Genomic DNA, 22,944 nt, shown 5'->3' on the forward strand with positions numbered 1-22,944 from the left:
CCCTGTTTCCAGTTCTGTTCATTTTCCACTGTCTAGAAAGGAAACAGATTGCCGTTCTTATAGGCACAATAACAATGCAAGATGTAAAACTAAGGTAATTGAAATAAGTGGAGGAATTACGCTTTAGTCTAGCAATAGTTGACTACAAGACTAATTAATCACATGACCTCTCACCTGTAGCCCTCCTAGCTCTCGTCGCCGTTTTCTGTCCTGCAATCGGTCTTCTTCAGACCTTAGTGATTTAATGACAACATACATTCACTATGAAAACATTCATGTTGGTCTGTTGACCGTGAGTAAAACATTTTTTTTGTGATTTGTGATATTCAAAGCACTTACGGCATGGGGAAGTTCTGCAGGAGAGCGAGACACCACCATCTCCTCATTTGCAGCATGTTTTCATTTGAAGAAGGAAATGCAGGAAGATGTTAATATCAGAATCAGAATAGTTTTATTGCCATTGTTTGAGAACGGGTTCACAAACTAGGAATTTTTCTTGGTGCAAACGTGCGACATAAAACACATATAACACATATTCCATCCATCCATCCATTTTCTACCGCTTATTCCCTTCGGGGTCGCGAGGGGCGCTGGAGCCTATCTCAGCTACAATTGGGCGGAAGGCGGGGTACACCCTGGACAAGTCGCCACCTCATAGCAGAGATGTTAATATGTTGTAAAAAAAATAACACCTTGTACACTAAGCATAATGTGTCACGATGTACACATACCTCTCTGAAATCACAATTGGCCCCCATTACAATGTACAGAGTGTACTGTAAGCCAAGAGGTACTGCTTAATATAATGGCAGGCGTATTCCCAAGGATACATTTTTTTCAATACAAATTAATGTGGTTTTAATGTAGCAAGCAAACATTTTGACAGACAACAGCAATGCTATAACATGCTGATTTGGTCTTACCATCAAAACAAACACGCCACAGTTGTTGGAGCACCATTGCTTTGTTAGGCCCTGAGGTGTGAACAATGTATTTTAATAAAAGTATGGCAAGAAAATAGTAAAAAGTTAGCAAATGCTATTATGTAATGTCTCACCTGGACATCATTCACACCAAGCTCTCTCCAGGGGCCAGAAGAGAGGCTGTGAGCAACATGTCTGTACAAATAATAAACGAAATAAAAGTCACTCAACTTCAATCAACTTTTGATTGAAAAGCGCGCATAAACGCTTGGAACAAAGCCTGAACTGAATAAGGAAGAGGTTGGAACTTCAAATCAAAAAGTTTTGGCTCTATTTTGCACATCATTCAAATGAGAAATGTGACATTTCACACTTGATTTTATTTTTCGGTTGTTGCTTTCTACACTAGTAAATGATGACAGTGAGCAGAGACCTCATGGAGACTTCCCTAGTCTCCACAAGTTTTCAGCACACACAGCATACTGGGGACAGAAACTCCAAGACAGCCAGGAACAACTGGTAAAGTTAACTATTGTGCCACTGTGGTTATCTATGAATGTCACTCATATAATCATACATGTATAAAGACTTTGTTTTCTTCCACTAGCTGTCTCATGTCTTGGAGAGATGAGAGTAGAACCAGTCTATTCAGGTTTTTAGGGCACCTCCTGGACAGTGGTAGTTCTGTTTTAAACCACTTGTCCTTTGTTTGTTTTAATTAATGGTTCTGTTTTTATTTGATCTAAAATATTCCATTCCATATTCCAACTATTTTGATTCCTTAAACAGATGGAAACAGAACTATTTATCTTTTTTGAGACGGGCAGTTCTGTTTAAGCCTGTTATGAAAACTTTTTGATTTGAAGTTCCAACCTCTTCCTTATTCAGTTCAGGCTTTGTTCCAAGCTTTTATGCGCGCTTTTCAATCAAAAGTTGATTGAAGTTGAGTGACTTTTATTTGGCTTATTATTTGTACAGACATGTTGCTCACAGCCTCTCTTCTGGCCCCTGGAGAGAGCTTGGTGTGAATGATGTCCAGGTGAGACATTACATAATAGCATTTGCTAACTTTTTACTATTTTCTTGCCATACTTTTATTAAAATACATTGTTCACACCTCAGGGCCTAACAAAGCAAGGGTGCTCCAACAACTGTGGCGTGTTTGTTTTGATGGTAAGACCAAATCAGCATGTTATAGCATTGCTGTTGTCTGTCAAAATGTTTGCTTGCTACATTAAAACCACATTCATTTGTATTGAAAAAAATGTATCCTTGGGAATACGCCTGCCATTATATTAAGCAGTACCTCTTGGCTTACAGTACACTCTGTACATTGTAATGGGGGCCAATTGTGATTTCAGAGAGGTATGTGTACATCGTGACACATTATGCTTAGTGTACAAGGTGTTATTTTTTTTACAACATATTAACATCTCTGCGATGAGGTGGCGACTTGTCCAGGGTGTACCCCGCCTTCCGCCCAATTGTAGCTGAGATAGGCTCCAGCGCCCCTCGCGACCCCGAAGGGAATAAGCGGTAGAAAATGGATGGATGGATGGATATTAACATCTTCCTGCATTTCCTTCTTCAAAGGAAAACATGCTGCAAATGAGGAGATGGTGGTGTCTCGCTCTCCTGCAGAACTTCCCCATGCCGTAAGTGCTTTGAATATCACAAATCACAAAAAAAATGTTTTACTCACGGTCAACAGACCAACATGAATGTTTTCATAGTGAATGTATGTTGTCATTAAATCACTAAGGTCTGAAGAAGACCGATTGCAGGACAGAAAACGGCGACGAGTGCAAGGAGGGCTACAGGTGAGAGGTCATGTGATTAATTAGTCTTGTAGTCAACTATTGCTAGACTAAAGCGTAATTCCTCCACTTATTTCAATTACCTTAGTTTTACATCTTGCATTGTTATTGTGCCTATAAGAACGGCAATCTGTTTCCTTTCTAGACAGTGGAAAATGAACAGAACTGGAAACAGGGAACAGGGTTGCTTGTTATGGGCCAGAACAATACCTTGATACTTGCCATTGTTAAACATTTATGGAAGCTTAAGGAATGTATTTGGCTAGGCTACAACATTTTTTTTTCTTTACAGATCAAACATTTTTAGCCTAGGGTGAAAAATAAAATCAATGATGCAAAGTCTTCTGTCTTTGGTTTATTTGACTTAGCTAATATAATTGAGTGTGCAAAATAATATGTGTCTATACTCTTATGGAAATGCTATGGTTTATATATTTTTTTTTTTAAATTGTTTTTTCATGGTAAAAAAAATAAATTTGACAAGTTACAAGTAGGAATGTCTAAGTCTATCAAATACATGAACCTTTTTCCATACTATGGTTTATATATATATTTTTTTAATTGTTTTTTCATGGTAAAAAAAATACATTTGACAAGGTTTTTTTTTGTTTTTTTTTGCAAATATTTCTATTGAATTTTACAGTTAAAATCACATTTAACAGTCATACTTTGGTCACGCAAAACCTTCATACAATCGCACATCCACTCATACCCACTCACATGCACACTTGAGGAGAGAGGTGCACTTAAACTTTAACAATTCAAGGTTTACAGTATAAACAGTATTAGAAAAGATACCCAGATTTTGTATGTATATATATATATATATATATATATATATCCATCCATCCCGCTCTGGCTCAGGATCAGCTACAGGCTATCCAGACCATAGTGGATGAACATTCCTCGGCATCAAGGATCCTCAGGAAGTGATCCCAAGATCACCTCTCGAGGACCTCTCCACCGTTCACACTTAAAAAAGAAAAGGAAAGTCACAGAAGTTGATCAGATGTAAAACAATACAAAATAAAAAGACACAAAAAATAAATAAATAAACAAGCAAGTAAACCGTGGCAAGGCCATATCAGAAGTAACAAAAAAACACAATAATAGTGTAGGATCAATACAGAAAATAATGAAGATAATAAAAAAGGAATAAAACTACAAAAAAGATGGCAGATACATTTGACAAGTTAAAAGTAGGAATGTCTAAGTCTATCAAATACATGAACCTTTTTTCATACTATGGTTTATATATATATTTTTTTTTTTGTAATTGTTTTTTCATGGTAAAAAAAATACATTTGACAAGTTAAAAGTAGCTTTATTGACGTTTGAGAATGTGTGCTGCCGGATCTCCGCCACCAGATGGAGCCCGCGGGCTCAACGTTGAGACCCGCCCACATTGAGGGAAAATAAGCCCCTCCTCGATCTGCGGGCTGCAGCCAGCAAGTGGCCCTGGCTGCAGCCCGCCTTTTGATGCGGACGTAGTGCACGGCCTCACTGGGACTGATCCGCAAAGTGTAGACTAAGTAGCAGGCTATTAGGACACCTGTGGAGCAATCAGTGTCAAGTTGTGTATCCACACCCGCTAGCGCAAATCCCAACCCAGACCTGTTCTGCCCAGACCGGCGTGGCAGTGCACAGCAACCCTTCCCTCCCCCGCAGCGAAGGCCAACACCTTTACGCCATCGATGATGCCGACGAGGGAGGACACGCCGAAATCTGGCATCCCAAAGTTGTAGAAATAAACTGAACATTCACACAAAGAACATCAAATGGTTTGAGTCACATTAGGCACAGTATCTGCAAAATACAATGAAGAATTCAGCCTTCTACTAATATACTGCAGTTATGCTCGATTTCCCAAAACCGTTAGAAACTTAGAAATGTCCAAAACGGGAATTGTCACGAGTTTTGATGGGCCGATAACAAATTTTGCTGGACGATATGTTGTCCCATAAATTGTTGCCGAAAAACGGCAATATTGTCAGCAATATTTGGAGACCAAATTACGCACGATAATGCAAATATTCCTTTCAAATGTAATAAACTTTGATTTATTAGTTGTTTTTCTTAACCATAATTAGAAGTTCAGTAACTTTAAAGTGTCTTCAAGAAATAAAACTATCTTGTCAATCGGACAAATAGAACAGACAAGCCATTGTCATGTCTGCTCGCGGAAAAACAAAAATCGTAATCTACGATTTGACTCCCTCGAATGGCCTTGACGCAGGAGCAGGCTGTTCTGAAAACATCACCGAGGACACCTCAATGATGGACGCTTTTGACCTCCCTCCCTCCTCAACGACACCTGGAGTCGAACTTTTGCTTGCATGCAGAACGGCCCCAGGCCTATGGACACTACATCCACACACCCAAGACAATGGGCATATACACGCACGCCCCCCCCCCCCCACCCCCACCCCCGCTTGATTCCCCTTCGGAGTGATGTACGGCTGGCAGCGCTTCATAGCAGCAGTCGACCTCCAGGGCCCCAACTCCCCCCTCTCTGTTGCGAGTTGTCGTGATTAAATGTAACATGTTTATGTGTGCATGGCATGGAGGTTTACCTTTTTCCCACCTTTTTACGGGGCACCTCGTGGCGACCTATCAGCGTTCCTGTACTGTAACCCTGTACACTGTTTGTTTGTCTAATTTTGAATGGGTTTGTGCTGAAAACATAGTTTCGTTTTACTTGTTGCAATGACAATAAAGACCTATCCTAATTATCCCAATCTCTATTAGCTAAAATTCTACTTCAGTAAATATTGAAGAGCTTAGGTACAGGTGGTTTTACTTCCCAACAAATCATTGGTCCATGTCAATGTTTACACACGAGACGCCCAAATATTATCACAGCACTTTCTTTGTGACGAGCCAGGCTCTCTGAGTGTGTGTAAGCTTGCGCTCTTGCCGTCCGCCACAAAGATTGTGGATTACAGACAAGAGGATTCACTCCGTGCGTCTAATTTTGCTATTGAATAAAAACGCTCAGTTGCTGAGAGCGATGCACAGAGTGAACCCTCTTGCACCCTGATTGGAAGCGAGAGACTCACGCGGACGTGGCGACTTATCGATGACGAGACAACCCTTTTCCCGCTCCATTCAGTAGCAGTGCAGTTTAGACAGAAAAAGTGTCCGTTTTTGAGCAGTGTAGGCTCTTTGCTCCAATTAGTGCACCCTGGTTCAAGCCCCGCAGGACGACACATCCAGCCAAGAGTTTTTTTATACAGGTCTTGTATTGGATCTCGGGGGTTACCCACATATGCGGTCCTCTCCAAGGTTTCTCATAGTCATTCACATTGACGTCCCACTGGGGTGGGTTTTCCTTGCCCGTATGTGGGCTCTGTACCGAGGATGTCGTTGTGGCTTGTACAGCTCTTTGAGACACTTGTGATTTAGGGCTATATAAATAAACATTGATTGAATTGTACAGGTCAAGCTAATGAAGGCTCTACTACAACTTGTGGTATCTAAAAAGGTCTCACTGTCATTCTCCATGAAGATCTGCGGCAGGTATGTGAAGCCACTTCCAGGGTCCAAAGGGGGTCCGCAGTGCGCATGTTCGCCAGGTACTTGCATGTTTATGATGGATCTTATATTCAACCTGTAGAGGCAATCAAGAAGAAACTAGGTGTACTTGTGTACAAAGACAAATGAATCTTGAAGGTATACCTCTGAAATTGTTCTATAACGTCGAACTTTTCAATCAAGATTGTGGACGGCCGTGCCATAGCGATGATGTCATCGGTCACCCTGAGATTTTTGGTAGAAGTCATGTCCCCCAACGCATGACAAAATTTTACCGCAGAGTCTTACCATGAGGAGAAAATGCCACGGATGACCTGCTGGCTCGCTTTCCAACAGTCTGGTCCTTCGTAACGACAGTCCAGTCCCCCGCAGGCCAGCAAGCAGAGGAGTTTGGGCGGGATGGCCTTCACCAGGTTTTCCCGGGCTTGGGAGTAAGCGGCCCGAGGGAAGGGGACATGCTGGGTCAAGGTCTGCATCCTGGACTGGGAGAACCACATCAGCCTATTCTCAAGTGTAAGTTTGAAATGGAACACTCACCTGTCTGCTTGATTGACATGAATGAGTCCAATGAACAGGTAAAGCAAAGTAGACGTAAGGGCGATGGAGAAGTGTACACACACACATGGGAGTTGACCCAGATCCACTAAGCCTGATTAGCTGTCATAAATGCTTTAGACCAATTAAATAGTGCTTATATTGAAAACACTGTATCCATGTCCTCGTTATCAGTCACACAATTCTACTGTAGTTTTGCTTCACTTTCCTTATTCAGCTACAGGACTAATAATCTAGGATGCGGTGTTGTTAAAGTAAAGTTGTCACACACACAAGGTGTGGTCAAATTATTCTCTGCATTTGACCCATCACCCTTGATCATCGGCGGTCACTCGAACAAGTATGACGTGTATCCCTTAATGGAGGATGCCTGTGCGTGACTTAGTTTAACCTGGGTACACTGGTGCACAGACAGCCACCACACGATCCTTGACAGAATCGGGTCAGGGTCCAGTGGCATGGAGTCCAAGACGACTGGCGACCCTTTTCTGCTGCAGCCTTCTTCCGCCATCGCAGCCCTTGTGGTAGTTCTTAAATCTTCCGCCTGCTCCGCCGTTGAGGTCTTCACCGTATCGCTGGCTAGGGGGCTGTCAGGTACTAGGCCTTTGCCAAGGGCCACCCCGGGTAACAGTAGTAAAGGGGTTAACCTCCTAGTGCCCCAAGACCCCCATAGAGGAGATACCCTTGATCACCCCTACACAACTATATTTAGATGAATAGTTGTATCTGACCATGTCAATCAAAATTAAACGTTATCTTTTGTAAATACATTCTTAATTTCATTTTCTTTGTTTTTGTAAAATGTTATTGAGCACAAAATTGTTCTCTGGAAATATGTATGCATGATGTGGAACTAAATATGACATACTCAAACTGAATCCACACTTTTCTTAGTTGTGTGTATTAACTTGACGTAAGAATTGATGGCAAAAGATTTTTCTTCCTTTCAAAAACAATTTCCAAACAAATACATTACGAATAACAATCAGGTAATGCACGTAAAAATATTTTTGCAAACCATTTGACATCAGTGACTTGAATTATCTGGAACTGCAGGCATGATATATTTATATATTTGTAAAGATTACAGATAGAGATGTCCGATAATGGCTTTTTTGCCGATATTGTCCAACTCTTAATTACCGATTCCGATATCAACCGATACCGTTACATACAGTCGTGGAATTAACACATTATTATGCCTAATGTTGTTGTGATGCCCCGCTGGATGCATTAAACAATGTAACAAGGTTTTCCAAAATAAATCAACTCAAGTTATGGGAAAAAAATGCCAACATGGCACTGCCATATTTATTATTGAAGTCACAAAGTGCATTACTTTTTTTAACATGCCTCAAAACAACAGCTTGGAATTTTGGACATGCTCTCCCTGAGAGCATGCGAAGGTTGAGGTGAGGGGTAGCGGGGGTGTATATTGTAGCGTCCTGGAAGTTAGTGCTGCAAGGGGTTCTGGGTATTTGTCCTGTCGTGTTTATGTTGTGTTACGGTGCGGATGTTCTCCCGAAATGTGTTTGTCATTCTTGTTTGGTGTGGGTCCACAGTGTGGCGCATATTTGTAACAGTGTTAAAGTTGTTTATACGTCCACCCTCAGTGTGACCTGTATGGCTGTTGACCAAGTATGCGTGCATTCACTTGTGTGTGTGAAAAGCCGTGGATATTATGTGATTGGGCCGGCACGCAAAGGCAGTGCCTTTAAGGTTTATTGGCGCTCTGTACTTCTCCCTACGTCCGTGTTTTTAAAAAGTCATACATTTTACTTTTTGAAACCGATACCGATAATTTCCGATATTACATTTTAAAGCATTTATCGGCCGATAATATCGGCAGTCCGATATCATCGGACATCTCTAATTACAGATAATTATAAAGTGTTTTTCAAGTGCTTTCTGCCACAAAGAAAAACAAACAAATGCTACTTGATCATGTCATGCTAACGCCTGGTCTATGTTAGTATGTTGCTAGACTGGACCAACGAGAATGACGGTTGTTTAGGGTCATGCAAACTACAAGTTGCTTATAAAAGCATCCAACTTCTGCTCCCCAAAAAAAGATTGCGATGGTGTAAGAGGGCAAAAGGAAGGCACAATGTTCCTTTGTGGATTCATTTAGTGGCAGGCAACACGGTTCACTGAATGTTAGGCCACACGACCATCAACTGTTCAAGAATTCAGTTGCATTGTGTTCAAAAGGATTGCTGGTCTTAGAATGGAATGCAAAGGTAAGAAGAATAAGCAAACTAAACAAAGATAATATGGAATAGGCTTCAAAATACAAAATCCAAAAACATCCTCCTACTAGTCTGCAGCATTGTCTGCCGCCGGAAGACCAAATGTTTCCCGATTGAATGTCCATAAAAAGGCTCACTCTTTCATCCGTCCGGTCCATCTACTTGGACAGCTCTGTGGAAAGCCAGTCCAGTCCTTCATACAGCCCGGTGCCTTGGGTGGCGCAGGTGGACTCAATGTGCCACTGTGGGGGATGCAATGAGGAAAGTGAGGAGAAGGATGCTTTCTGCACTGGGAGTCTGGAGTGACTTACAGCTTTGCTGCGGAGGACGTTGAGACGCAGTCTGTCTGAGAGCTCGCTGACTGACAGGGCGTTGGGGAGGTCCTGTTTGTTGGCGAAGACCAGCAGAACGGCGTCGCTCAACTCCTCCTGCAACTGCAAGCACAAACACAGGACTTGACAACACCAAATGTCACCGTGCGAGTCATTTGAAGGTGCAGCGTCATCCCGCCTCATAGGAATGTCATCTTCTCGGACTTGTTAGACCAGTGTTTTTCAACCTTTTTTGAGCCAAGGCACATTTTGTTCATGAAAAAATACAGAGGCACACCACCAGCAGAAAAGGTTAAAAAATGAAACTCCACCAGGTTGTCGTGCCTTATTTTGAGTTTGTTGTTTCCTGTTTGTCGTGCTTTAGTTCCTGTCTTGCGCTGTTATTTTGGTGACCCTTCCTGTTTTGTTGGCGTTTACCTGTAGCAGCTTCACGCCTTCCTTTGAGTGCTATTGCCCACACCTGCTTTGTTTTCGCAATCAACACTATTTTAAGTTGTGCGTACGCTATCTTTCTTTGTGGGGACATTGTTAAGTTAAAGTTAAAGTACCAATGATTGTCACACACACTAGGTGTGGTGAAATTTGTCCTCTGCATTTGACCCATCACCCTTTATCACCCCCTGGGAGGTGAGGGGAGCAGTTTTTCTCCTGGTGCTTTTTTTTCGATAAGTCATAAAAAAATATCAAAAATGTTCGCTATCTACCGATATAAAACACTTATATTTAGGGGTGTAACGGTACACAAAAATTTCGGTTCGGTACGTACCTCGGTTTAGAGGTCACGGTTCGGTTCATTTTTGGTACAGTAAGAAAACAACAAAATATAAATTTTTTGGTCATTTATTTACCAAATTTGTAAACAATGGCTTTATCCTTTTAACATTGGGAACACTATAATAATTCTGCCCACGTTAATCAACATTAAACTGCCTCAAGTTGTTGCTCAGATTAAATAAAATGGCAAAACTTTCCTTCTACATATAAAAAGTGCAACATTAAACAGTTTCAAGTCAACTCATCATGCTTAATTTATTACAGCATTTGGGAAGCCTGTGGTTGATTTTTATTATGTAAATGTTATATTTTTATCAACATGTGATAGCAGGGACCCTGCCATTCAAAACGCGGCTGCTCCATTACTAATGATTAATGTAACTATAGCTGAAAAAATGGTACAATAGCAATAGGAGAGACTATTTATCCCTGAACACCATGGAGTTTATGTAGGCTTAATGATGCAGTTACATTATTATATCAACTATCAGAGACAAACTCTTCATTTAACATAATGTCCTTTTTTGCTGCTTCAACACAGCTCAATCAACACAGAAAAGGGTAAAGTGAAATAACAGACAGAGAGGGCTTTGCTGTCCATAACACACACACACCGCAAAATGAGCTAACGTTACGCTAAAAGCGAATTAGCCTTCACCTCAAGGACTGCGAGCGAGCTGAGCTGCCTTTTACATTTCTAGAAGGTCAACGGGCTCATAGTGATGTTACTAGTAGTTGACTGGGAGGTGTTTATTATAATTTGGGGAGAGTCCGCTGCCTGTTGATTACCTGCTAAACGCTAAGCACTGACTACATGCGCTCTGAATACGCACTGCTGATTGGCGGTTACCGCTCTGTTTGTAACCAATCAGATGGTTGTGTGGGTGGGACAATGCTGGGTGCTGTGTAGAGTACTGACAGACAGAGGCAGAAGGAAGCGGAGGCGGCTACTTAATATTTTCGTGTGGAAACTCGTTCGGTACACCTCCGAACCGAACCGAAACCCCCGTACCGAAACGGTTCAATACAAATACACGTACCGTTACACCCCTACTTATATTGTGATAAAGTTTCCATCCATATCGCCCAGCCCTACGAGTACCTACATGTTTTATTCTTTAAAATGTGTTAATACATGTTTGATGCACATTTAAGGCTTGAACCTGGATTGCTGTTGACCAACATTGAGCTTGTGTTTATTTGCCATTTCTTCTGACAGCGGGGATTTTACTGAATTTTCAAAATAACTGGATACTACAACCTGAATATTCTCACTGACTATAAGTCTACCTTTAAAAATATATGAATTCTTAGTTTTGAGTTGCATACATACCATCTTTGAGAGCTCATCTGCAGCCTCGTTCACTCTTTGTCGGTCATTGCTGTCCACTACAAAGATGAGGCCCTGCCAGATAAAAGCAATATTGACATAGTTAGCTAATTGTATGCTTCCACGTTCATAAAAGTAAATAATCATTCGATCTATAATTTGCACAACAAAACATAAAAAGGAAGTTTAACATGAGCATTGAGCTAGCTGCACACATACAGTACAGGCCAAAAGTTTGGGCACACCTTCTCATTCCCAACACAACTGATTGACCCAACCCCTTTAATAAAGCAAGAAATTCCACTAATCAACCCTGATAAGGCACACCTGTGAAGTGAAAACCATTTCAGGTTTGAAGCTCATGGAGAGAATGCCAAGAGTATGCAAAGCAGTAATCAGAGCAAAGGGTGATTATTTTGAAGAAACTAGAATATAAAACATGTTTTCAGTTATTTCACCTTTATTTGTTAAGTACATAACTCCACACGTGTTCATTCATAGCTTTGATGTGACAATCTACAATGTAAATAGTCATGAAAATAAAGAAAACACATTGAAATGAGAAGGTGTATCCACACTTTTGGCCTGTACTGTATATAGTAGACATAGCGTGTGGTGTTTTAACTGAACACACTGAGATCACATGCTTTAAATGACTGGTGTGGTGAGTAACAACATTTAAGTGAGACAAACACATGACTAATCAGAGTATACATCGCTTTGTCTGAGACTTTGGTTTGATTAGCCCCAATACCTGTGTGTTCTGGAAATAATGCCTCCACATTAGCCATTATACTTGTGTGTTCTGGAAATAATGCCTCCACATTAGCCATAATACCTGTGTGTTCTGGAAATAATGCCTCCACATTAGCCATAATACCTGTGTGTTCTGGAAATAAGGCCTCCACATTAGCCATAATACCTGTGTGTTCTGGAAATAATGCCTCCACATTAGCCATTATACCTGTGTGTTCTGGAAATAATGCCTCCACATTAGCCATAATACCTGTGTGTTCTGGAAATAATGCCTCCACATTAGCCATAATACCTGTGTGTTCTGGAAATAATGCCTCCACATTAGCCATAATACCTGTGTGTTCTGGAAATAATGCCTCGCACTGCTGATTGGCTGTTACTGCTCTGCGTGTAACCAATCAGATGGTTGTGTGGGAGGGACAATGCTGGGTGCTAAAGAGACGTACTGACAGAGGCTGAGGCAGAACTAAGCGGAGTTTACACTTTACCTGTGTGTTCTGGAAATAATGCCTCCGCAGGGGGCTGTTCTTGTCCTGACCGCCCACATCACAGACTGTGAAACTGATGTTCTTATACTCTACGGTCTCCACGTTGAAACCTGTCCAAGGAGGAAATAAAAATAAAAGGTAAACGAGGTTGTGTACAATCAGAAGCAATATTAATTAGCATTGAGGTGATGACAAAGTCCCCATGTCTTACCAATAGTGGGGATGGTTGTTACGATTTCGCCGAGCTTCAGTTTGTATAAGATGGTGGTTTTCCCGGCAGCATCTAGTCCGACTAGGGACGGGAATGTTGAGAAATGACAAGTTACAACACGGGAGGATGACAACATGTCAGATATTACATAATAAAACAAAGATAGACATTACAACTTGCTTTTTTTTCAAAACAGGGATGCTAACAATATATTATGGTTAGGGCCTCGTCTAGTCCCTAAATAGCTTTTGTTTTGCTCGGTAGAAACCGAATCAATTCATTTTGCCTTTGAACATGACATTTTTTCTTAATTTTGTTTTTTAATGTTATACCCCTGCCCTAAAAATACTTTCACAAACTGTGGGGTTTTTAAAAAAAATGGAAACTGGCATGGAAAAACAATGTCAAAAATGACTACTCTGTCGCCTAAGTTCTACATAATATTGCACAAGACAATTAATTGGAAACTATTTTGTTGAAAATAAGGCAAAGTATGTAGATGTGTAAAAGAAGAGTTGAAAATAAGGCAGAATATGTAGATATCTTCCAGAGTTAAAAAATAAATAAGTAGATATGTTTCAAAGAAGAGCTAAAAATAAGGCAGAATATGTAGATGTTTCAAAGTGAAAAATAAATATGTAGATATGTTTCAAAGAGTTAAAAATAAATATGTAGAGGTTTCAAAGAAGAGTTAAATAATTGTTTCAAAGAAGAGTTAAATTATTATTTAATTTACTTCCCTGCGACAGCAGAGAAAAACGTCGAATTCCAGTCGACAAACTGCCTTTAAAAATTAACTCATTTGTTTATTGACTCTTGACTATTTTACCACTTTTACGCCACTAAAGTAAACTTTACTATGTTGTCCGTCAATTGGGAGCCCTTGTTTATGTATTTTTTTCAAACTTTAACATGTGAAAACGACGAGGCTTCGAGCAAGCTAGCAAGTAGCTAAGCTAAGCTAACCGTCAAAACAACGCTTTTTTTAAACTCACCCATCAAAATCCTCATTTGTTTTTTGCCAGAAAGTCTTTCGAAGGCTGTCGATAATGTCAGCCCCATGATTGGAGTGTGGTGTGTGATTGTTTGGGTAAAAGGTGGATGTTAAAGCCCCGTACAAAGCGTTGAGGTTGTTTCACCAGGAGACTCCAAGTGGCCCTGGCTGCGAGTAACCCCTGGCTGCAGCCCGCAGATCGAGGAGGGGCTTATTTTCCCTCAATGTGGGCGGGTCTCAACGTTGAGCCCGCGGGCTCCATCTGGTGGCGGAGATCCGGCACAGCACAATGACTTAATATGGAAAAAGGTTCATGTATTTGATAGACTTAGACATTCCTACTTTTAACTTGTCAAATGTGTTGTTTTTTTTTTTACCATGAATATATATATATATATATATATATATATATATATATATATATATATATATATATATATATATATATATATATATATATATATATATATATATATATATATATATATATATATATATATATATATATAAACAATAGCATTTACCATGAAAAAAATGAAAAAAGAATTATATATAAACCATAGCATTTCCATAAGAGTATAGACACATATTATTTTGCACACTCAATTATATTAGCTAAGTCAAATAAACCAAAGACAGAAGACTTTGCATCATTGATTTTATTTTTCACCCCAGGTTAAAAATGTTTGATCTGTAAAGGAAAAAAAAAATGTTGTAGCCTAGCCAAATACATTCCTTAAGCTTCCATAAATGTTTAACAATGGCAAGTATCAAGGTATTGTTCTGGCCCATAACAAGCAACCCTGTTCCCTGTTTCCAGTTCTGTTCATTTTCCACTGTCTAGAAAGGAAACAGATTGCCGTTCTTATAGGCACAATAACAATGCAAGATGTAAAACTAAGGTAATTGAAATAAGTGGAGGAATTACGCTTTAGTCTAGCAATAGTTGACTACAAGACTAATTAATCACATGACCTCTCACCTGTAGCCCTCCTAGCTCTCGTCGCCGTTTTCTGTCCTGCAATCGGTCTTCTTCAGACCTTAGTGATTTAATGACAACATACATTCACTATGAAAACATTCATGTTGGTCTGTTGACCGTGAGTAAAACATTTTTTTTGTGATTTGTGATATTCAAAGCACTTACGGCATGGGGAAGTTCTGCAGGAGAGCGAGACACCACCATCTCCTCATTTGCAGCATGTTTTCCTTTGAAGAAGGAAATGCAGGAAGATGTTAATATCAGAATCAGAATAGTTTTATTGCCATTGTTTGAGAACGGGTTCACAAACTAGGAATTTTTCTTGGTGCAAACGTGCGACATAAAACACATATAACACATATTCCATCCATCCATCCATTTTCTACCGCTTATTCCCTTCGGGGTCGCGAGGGGCGCTGGAGCCTATCTCAGCTACAATTGGGCGGAAGGCGGGGTACACCCTGGACAAGTCGCCACCTCATCGCAGAGATGTTAATATGTTGTAAAAAAAAATAACACCTTGTACACTAAGCATAATGTGTCACGATGTACACATACTTCTCTGAAATCACAATTGGCCCCCATTACAATGTACAGAGTGTACTGTAAGCCAAGAGGTACTGCTTAATATAATGGCAGGCGTATTCCCAAGGATACATTTTTTTCAATACAAATGAATGTGGTTTTAATGTAGCAAGCAAACATTTTGACAGACAACAGCAATGCTATAACATGCTGATTTGGTCTTACCATCAAAACAAACACGCCACTGTTGTTGGAGCACCCTTGCTTTGTTAGGCCCTGAGGTGTGAACAATGTATTTTAATAAAAGTATGGCAAGAAAATAGTAAAAAGTTAGCAAATGCTATTATGTAATGTCTCACCTGGACATCATTCACACCAAGCTCTCTCCAGGGGCCAGAAGAGAGGCTGTGAGCAACATGTCTGTACAAATAATAAACGAAATAAAAGTCACTCAACTTCAATCAACTTTTGATTGAAAAGCGCGCATAAACGCTTGGAACAAAGCCTGAACTGAATAAGGAAGAGGTTGGAACTTCAAATCAAAAAGTTTTGGCTCTATTTTGCACATCATTCAAATGAGAAATGTGACATTTCACACTTGATTTTATTTTTCGGTTGTTGCTTTCTACACTAGTAAATGATGACAGTGAGCAGAGACCTCATGGAGACTTCCCTAGTCTCCACAAGTTTTCAGCACACACAGCATACTGGGGACAGAAACTCCAAGACAGCCAGGAACAACTGGTAAAGTTAACTATTGTGCCACTGTGGTTATCTATGAATGTCACTCATATAATCATACATGTATAAAGACTTTGTTTTCTTCCACTAGCTGTCTCATGTCTTGGAGAGATGAGAGTAGAACCAGTCTATTCAGGTTTTTAGGGCACCTCCTGGACAGTGGTAGTTCTGTTTTAAACCACTTGTCCTTTGTTTGTTTTAATTAATGGTTCTGTTTTTATTTGATCTAAAATATTCCATTCCATATTCCAACTATTTTGATTCCTTAAACAGATGGAAACAGAACTATTTATCTTTTTTGAGACGGGCAGTTCTGTTTAAGCCTGTTATGAAAACTTTTTGATTTGAAGTTCCAACCTCTTCCTTATTCAGTTCAGGCTTTGTTCCAAGCGTTTATGCGCGCTTTTCAATCAAAAGTTGATTGAAGTTGAGTGACTTTTATTTGGCTTATTATTTGTACAGACATGTTGCTCACAGCCTCTCTTCTGGCCCCTGGAGAGAGCTTGGTGTGAATGATGTCCAGGTGAGACATTACATAATAGCATTTGCTAACTTTTTACTATTTTCTTGCCATACTTTTATTAAAATACATTGTTCACACCTCAGGGCCTAACAAAGCAAGGGTGCTCCAACAATTGTGGCGTGTTTGTTTTGATGGTAAGACCAAATCAGCATGTTATAGCATTGCTGTTGTCTGTCAAAATGTTTGCTTGCTACATTAAAACCACATTCATTTGTATTGAAAAAAATGTATCCTTGGGAATACGCCTGCCATTATATTAAGCAGTACCTCTTGGCTTACAGTACACTCTGTACATTGTAATGGGGGCCAATTGTGATTTCAGAGAAGTATGTGTACATCGTGACACATTATGCTTAGTGTACAAGGTGTTATTTTTTTTACAACATATTAACATCTCTGCGATGAGGTGGCGACTTGTCCAGGGTGTACCCCGCCTTCCGCCCAATTGTAGCTGAGATAGGCTCCAGCGCCCCTCGCGACCCCGAAGGGAATAAGCGGTAGAAAATGGATGGATGGATGGATATTAACATCTTCCTGCATTTCCTTCTTCAAATGAAAACATGCTGCAAATGAGGAGATGGTGGTGTCTCGCTCTCCTGCAGAACTTCCCCATGCCGTAAGTGCTTTGAATATCACAAATCACAAAAAAAATGTTTTACTCACGGTCAACAGACCAACATGAATGTTTTCATAGTGAATGTATGTTGTCATTAAATCACTAAGGTCTGAAGAAGACCGATTGCAGGACAGAAAACGGCGATGAGTGCAAGGAGGGCTACAGGTGAGAGGTCATGTGATTAATTAGTCTTGTAGTCAACTATTGCTAGACTAAAGCGTAATTCCTCCACTTATTTCAATTACCTTAGTTTTACATCTTGCATTGTTATTGTGCCTATAAGAACGGCAATCTGTTTCCTTTCTAGACAGTGGAAAATGAACAGAACTGGAAACAGGGAACAGGGTTGCTTGTTATGGGCCAGAACAATACCTTGATACTTGCCATTGTTAAACATTTATGGAAGCTTAAGGAATGTATTTGGCTAGGCTACAACATTTTTTTTTCTTTACAGATCAAACATTTTTAGCCTAGGGTGAAAAATAAAATCAATGATGCAAAGTCTTCTGTCTTTGGTTTATTTGACTTAGCTAATATAATTGAGTGTGCAAAATAATATGTGTCTATACTCTTATGGAAATGCTATGGTTTATATATTTTTTTTTTAAAATTGTTTTTTCATGGTAAAAAAAATAAATTTGACAAGTTACAAGTAGGAATGTCTAAGTCTATCAAATACATGAACCTTTTTCCATACTATGGTTTATATATATATTTTTTAAATTGTTTTTTCATGGTAAAAAAAATACATTTGACAAGGTTTTTTTTTGAAAATATTTCTATTGAATTTTACAGTTAAAATCACATTTAACAGTCATACTTTGGTCACGCAAAACCTTCATACAATCGCACATCCACTCATACCCACTCACATGCACACTTGAGGAGAGAGGTGCACTTAAACTTTAACAATTCAAGGTTTACAGTATAAACAGTATTAGAAAAGATACCCAGATTTTGTATGTATATATATATATATATATATATATATATATATATATATATATATATATATATATATATATATATATATATATATATATATATATATATATATATATATATATATCCATCCATCCCGCTCTGGCTCAGGATCAGCTACAGGCTATCCAGACCATAGTGGATGAACATTCCTCGGCATCAAGGATCCTCAGGAAGTGATCCCAAGATCACCTCTCGAGGACCTCTCCACCGTTCACACTTAAAAAAGAAAAGGAAAGTCACAGAAGTTGATCAGATGTAAAACAATACAAAATAAAAAGACACAAAAAATAAATAAATAAACAAGCAAGTAAACCGTGGCAAGGCCATATCAGAAGTAACAAAAAAACACAATAATAGTGTAGGATCAATACAGAAAATAATGAAGATAATAAAAAAGGAATAAAACTACAAAAAAGATGGCAGATACATTTGACAAGTTAAAAGTAGGAATGTCTAAGTCTATCAAATACATGAACCTTTTTTCATACTATGGTTTATATATATATATATTTTTTTTTTATTGTTTTTTCATGGTAAAAAAAATACATTTGACAAGTTAAAAGTAGCTTTATTGACGTTTGAGAATGTGTGCTGCCGGATCTCCGCCACCAGATGGAGCCCGCGGGCTCAACGTTGAGACCCGCCCACATTGAGGGAAAATAAGCCCCTCCTCGATCTGCGGGCTGCAGCCAGCAAGTGGCCCTGGCTGCAGCCCGCCTTTTGATGCGGACGTAGTGCACGGCCTCACTGGGACTGATCCGCAAAGTGTAGACTAAGTAGCAGGCTATTAGGACACCTGTGGAGCAGTCAGTGTCAAGTTGTGTATCCACACCCGCTAGCGCAAATCCCAACCCAGACCTGTTCTGCCCAGACCTGTTCTGCCCAGACCGGCGTGGCAGTGCACAGCAACCCTTCCCTCCCCCGCAGCGAAGGCCAACACCTTTACGCCATCGATGATGCCGACGAGGGAGGACACGCCGAAATCTGGCATCCCAAAGTTGTAGAAATAAACTGAACATTCACACAAAGAACATCAAATGGTTTGAGTCACATTAGGCACAGTATCTGCAAAATACAATGAAGAATTCAGCCTTCTACTAATATACTGCAGTTATGCTCGATTTCCCAAAACCGTTAGAAACTTAGAAATGTCCAAAACGGGAATTGTCACGAGTTTTGATGGGCCGATAACAAATTTTGCTGGACGATATGTTGTCCCATAAATTGTTGCCGAAAAACGGCAATATTGTCAGCAATATTTGGAGACCAAATTACGCACGATAATGCAAATATTCCTTTCAAATGTAATAAACTTTGATTTATTAGTTGTTTTTCTTAACCATAATTAGAAGTTCAGTAACTTTAAAGTGTCTTCAAGAAATAAAACTATCTTGTCAATCGGACAAATAGAACAGACAAGCCATTGTCATGTCTGCTCGCGGAAAAACAAAAATCGTAATCTACGATTTGACTCCCTCGAATGGCCTTGACGCAGGAGCAGGCTGTTCTGAAAACATCCCCGAGGACACCTCAATGATGGACGCTTTTGACCTCCCTCCCTCCTCAACGACACCTGGAGTCGAACTTTTGCTTGCATGCAGAACGGCCCCAGGCCTATGGACACTACATCCACACACCCAAGACAATGGGCATATACACGCACACACACCCCCACCCCCACCCCCGCTTGATTCCCCTTCGGAGTGATGTACGGCTGGCAGCGCTTCATAGCAGCAGTCGACCTCCAGGGCCCCAACTCCCCCCTCTCTGTTGCGAGTTGTCGTGATTAAATGTAACATGTTTATGTGTGCATGGCATGGAGGTTTACCTTTTTCCCACCTTTTTACGGGGCACCTCGTGGCGACCTATCAGCGTTCCTGTACTGTAACCCTGTACACTGTTTGTTTGTCTAATTTTGAATGGGTTTGTGCTGAAAACATAGTTTCGTTTTACTTGTTGCAATGACAATAAAGACCTATCCTAATTATCCCAATCTCTATTAGCTAAAATTCTACTTCAGTAAATATTGAAGAGCTTAGGTTCAGGTGGTTTTACTTCCCAACAAATCATTGGTCCATGTCAATGTTTACACACGAGACGCCCAAATATTATCACAGCACTTTCTTTGTGACGAGCCAGGCTCTCTGAGTGTGTGTAAGCTTGCGCTCTTGCCGTCCGCCACAAAGATTGTGGATTACAGACAAGAGGATTCACTCCGTGCGTCTAATTTTGCTATTGAATAAAAACGCTCAGTTGCTGAGAGCGATGCACAGAGTGAACCCTCTTGCACCCTGATTGGAAGCGAGAGACTCACGCGGACGTGGCGACTTATCGATGACGAGACAACCCTTTTCCCGCTCCATTCAGTAGCAGTGCAGTTTAGACAGAAAAAGTGTCCGTTTTTGAGCAGTGTAGGCTCTTTGCTCCAATTAGTGCACCCTGGTTCAAGCCCCGCAGGACGACACATCCAGCCAAGAGTTTTTTTATACAGGTCTTGTATTGGATCTCGGGGGTTACCCACATATGCGGTCCTCTCCAAGGTTTCTCATAGTCATTCACATTGACGTCCCACTGGGGTGGGTTTTCCTTGCCCGTATGTGGGCTCTGTACCGAGGATGTCGTTGTGGCTTGTACAGCCCTTTGAGACACTTGTGATTTAGGGCTATATAAATAAACATTGATTGATTGATTGAATTGTACAGGTCAAGCTAATGAAGGCTCTACTACAACTTGTGGTATCTAAAAGGTCTCACTGTCATTCTCCATGAAGATCTGCGGCAGGTATGTGAAGCCACTTCCAGGGTCCAAAGGGGGTCCGCAGTGCGCATGTTCGCCAGGTACTTGCATGTTTATGATGGATCTTATATTCAACCTGTAGAGGCAATCAAGAAGAAACTAGGTGTACTTGTGTACAAAGACAAATGAATCTTGAAGGTATACCTCTGAAATTGTTCTATAACGTCGAACTTTTCAATCAAGATTGTGGACGGCCGTGCCATAGCGATGATGTCATCGGTCACCCTGAGATTTTTGGTAGAAGTCATGTCCCCCAACGCATGACAAAACTTTACCGCAGAGTCTTACCATGAGGAGAAAATGCCACGGATGACCTGCTGGCTCGCTTTCCAACAGTCTGGTCCTTCGTAACGACAGTCCAGTCCCCCGCAGGCCAGCAAGCAGAGGAGTTTGGGCGGGATGGCCTTCACCAGGTTTTCCCGGGCTCGGGAGTAAGCGGCCCGAGGGAAGGGGACATGCTGGGTCAAGGTCTGCATCCTGGACTGGGAGAACCACATCAGCCTATTCTCAAGTGTAAGTTTGAAATGGAACACTCACCTGTCTGCTTGATTGACATGAATGAGTCCAATGAACAGGTAAAGCAAAGTAGACGTAAGGGCGATGGAGAAGTGTACACACACACATGGGAGTTGACCCAGATCCACTAAGCCTGATTAGCTGTCATAAATGCTTTAGACCAATTAAATAGTGCTTATATTGAAAACACTGTATCCATGTCCTCGTTATCAGTCACACAATTCTACTGTAGTTTTGCTTCACTTTCCTTATTCAGCTACAGGACTAATAATCTAGGATGCGGTGTTGTTAAAGTAAAGTTGTCACACACACGAGGTGTGGTCAAATTATTCTCTGCATTTGACCCATCACCCTTGATCATCGGCGGTCACTCGAACAAGTATGACGTGTATCCCTTAATGGAGGATGCCTGTGCGTGACTTAGTTTAACCTGGGTACACTGGTGCACAGACAGCCACCACACGATCCTTGACAGAATCGGGTCAGGGTCCAGTGGCATGGAGTCCAAGACGACTGGGGACCCTTTTCTGCTGCAGCCTTCTTCCGCCATCGCAGCCCTTGTGGTAGTTCTTAAATCTTCCGCCTGCTCCGCCGTTGAGGTCTTCACCGTATCGCTGGCTAGGGGGCTGTCAGGTACTAGGCCTTTGCCAAGGGCCACCCCGGGTAACAGTAGTAAAGGGGTTAACCTCCTAGTGCCCCAAGACCCCCATAGAGGAGATACCCTTGATCACCCCTACACAACTATATTTAGATGAATAGTTGTATCTGACCATGTCAATCAAAATTAAACGTTATCTTTTGTAAATACATTCTTAATTTCATTTTCTTTGTTTTTGTAAAATGTTATTGAGCACAAAATTGTTCTCTGGAAATATGTATGTATGATGTGGAACTAAATATGACATACTCAAACTGAATCCACACTTTTCTTAGTTGTGTGTATTAACTTGACGTAAGAATTGATGGCAAAAGATTTTTCTTCCTTTCAAAAACAATTTCCAAACAAATACATTACGAATAACAATCAGGTAATGCACGTAAAAATATTTTTGCAAACCATTTGACATCAGTGACTTGAATTATCTGGAACTGCAGGCATGATATATTTATATATTTGTAAAGATTACAGATAGAGATGTCCGATAATAGCTTTTTTGCCGATATTGTCCAACTCTTAATTACCGATTCCGATATCAACCGATACCGTTACATACAGTCGTGGAATTAACACATTTTTATGCCTAATGTTGTTGTGATGCCCCGCTGGATGCATTAAACAATGTAACAAGGTTTTCCAA

At 40.5% G+C, this 22,944-nt stretch overlaps 3 protein-coding genes across 5 annotated transcripts; all 3 read right to left on the reverse strand.

The window, feature by feature from the left end:
- Positions 1 to 2,244: 2,244 nt before the first annotated feature.
- On the reverse strand, positions 2,245 to 7,137 carry LOC133646060 (protein tyrosine phosphatase domain-containing protein 1-like). 3 transcript variants are annotated; one of them, XM_062041042.1, is made up of 5 exons: positions 6,812 to 7,137; positions 6,563 to 6,756; positions 6,419 to 6,499; positions 6,232 to 6,350; positions 2,245 to 2,585 (listed from the first exon to the last, which is right to left on the reverse strand). In XM_062041042.1, the coding sequence occupies exons 1-5, from the start codon at positions 6,896 to 6,898 to the stop codon at positions 2,350 to 2,352; spliced, it is 717 nt and encodes a 238-aa protein (XP_061897026.1). In that variant the 5' UTR covers positions 6,899 to 7,137; the 3' UTR covers positions 2,245 to 2,349. The 3 variants fall into 3 exon arrangements, with proteins under 3 accessions (XP_061897026.1, XP_061897028.1, XP_061897027.1); XM_062041044.1 differs by having other exon boundaries at positions 2,335 to 2,585; positions 6,563 to 6,751; XM_062041043.1 differs by lacking the exon at positions 2,245 to 2,585 and adding an exon at positions 3,966 to 4,492.
- Positions 7,138 to 8,104: 967 nt separating this feature from the next.
- LOC133646083 (ADP-ribosylation factor 4-like) lies at positions 8,105 to 14,161 on the reverse strand. The gene is made up of 6 exons (XM_062041079.1): positions 13,965 to 14,161; positions 12,970 to 13,050; positions 12,759 to 12,868; positions 11,518 to 11,589; positions 9,390 to 9,512; positions 8,105 to 9,320 (listed from the first exon to the last, which is right to left on the reverse strand). The coding sequence occupies exons 1-6, from the start codon at positions 14,029 to 14,031 to the stop codon at positions 9,237 to 9,239; spliced, it is 537 nt and encodes a 178-aa protein (XP_061897063.1). The 5' UTR covers positions 14,032 to 14,161; the 3' UTR covers positions 8,105 to 9,236.
- LOC133644586 (protein tyrosine phosphatase domain-containing protein 1-like) lies at positions 14,074 to 22,809 on the reverse strand. The gene is made up of 7 exons (XM_062039200.1): positions 21,668 to 22,809; positions 21,419 to 21,554; positions 21,275 to 21,355; positions 21,088 to 21,206; positions 19,208 to 19,345; positions 19,066 to 19,130; positions 14,074 to 14,148 (listed from the first exon to the last, which is right to left on the reverse strand). Exons 1-7 carry the CDS (start codon positions 21,684 to 21,686, stop codon positions 14,074 to 14,076), a joined length of 633 nt encoding a protein of 210 aa, XP_061895184.1. The 5' UTR covers positions 21,687 to 22,809.
- Between the last annotated feature and the right edge of the window lie 135 nt (positions 22,810 to 22,944).

The sequence above is a fragment of the Entelurus aequoreus genome, linkage group LG03 (assembly GCF_033978785.1).
Source record: "Entelurus aequoreus isolate RoL-2023_Sb linkage group LG03, RoL_Eaeq_v1.1, whole genome shotgun sequence".
Classification (NCBI taxonomy): domain Eukaryota; kingdom Metazoa; phylum Chordata; class Actinopteri; order Syngnathiformes; family Syngnathidae; genus Entelurus; species Entelurus aequoreus.

Bases quoted from the DNA above. Each gene is read 5' to 3' on its own strand.
- LOC133646060 (XM_062041042.1), bottom strand. From the start codon at position 6,898: ATGTGTGTGTGTACACTTCTCCATCGCCCTTACGTCTACTTTGCTTTA. The intron at 6,500-6,562 runs GTAAGACTCTGC...CAAAAATCTCAG, and splicing joins CGTGGCATTTTCTCCTCATG to GGTGACCGATGACATCATCG. The intron at 6,351-6,418 runs GTATACCTTCAA...TTGCCTCTACAG, and splicing joins GTTATAGAACAATTTCAGAG to GTTGAATATAAGATCCATCA.
- LOC133646083 (XM_062041079.1), bottom strand. From the start codon at position 14,031: ATGGGGCTGACATTATCGACAGCCTTCGAAAGACTTTCTGGCAAAAAA. The intron at 11,590-12,758 runs GTAAAGTGTAAA...TTTATCTGGCAG, and splicing joins ATTATTTCCAGAACACACAG to GGCCTCATCTTTGTAGTGGA. The intron at 9,321-9,389 runs GTAAGTCACTCC...CATCCCCCACAG, and splicing joins ACGTCCTCCGCAGCAAAGCT to TGGCACATTGAGTCCACCTG.
- LOC133644586 (XM_062039200.1), bottom strand. The intron at 19,131-19,207 runs GTCTGGGCAGAA...ACTGCTCCACAG, and splicing joins CGCCGGTCTGGGCAGAACAG to GTGTCCTAATAGCCTGCTAC. The intron at 14,149-19,065 runs GTCCGCATCAAA...TGCGGGCTGCAG, and splicing joins CCAGTGAGGCCGTGCACTAC to CCAGGGGTTACTCGCAGCCA.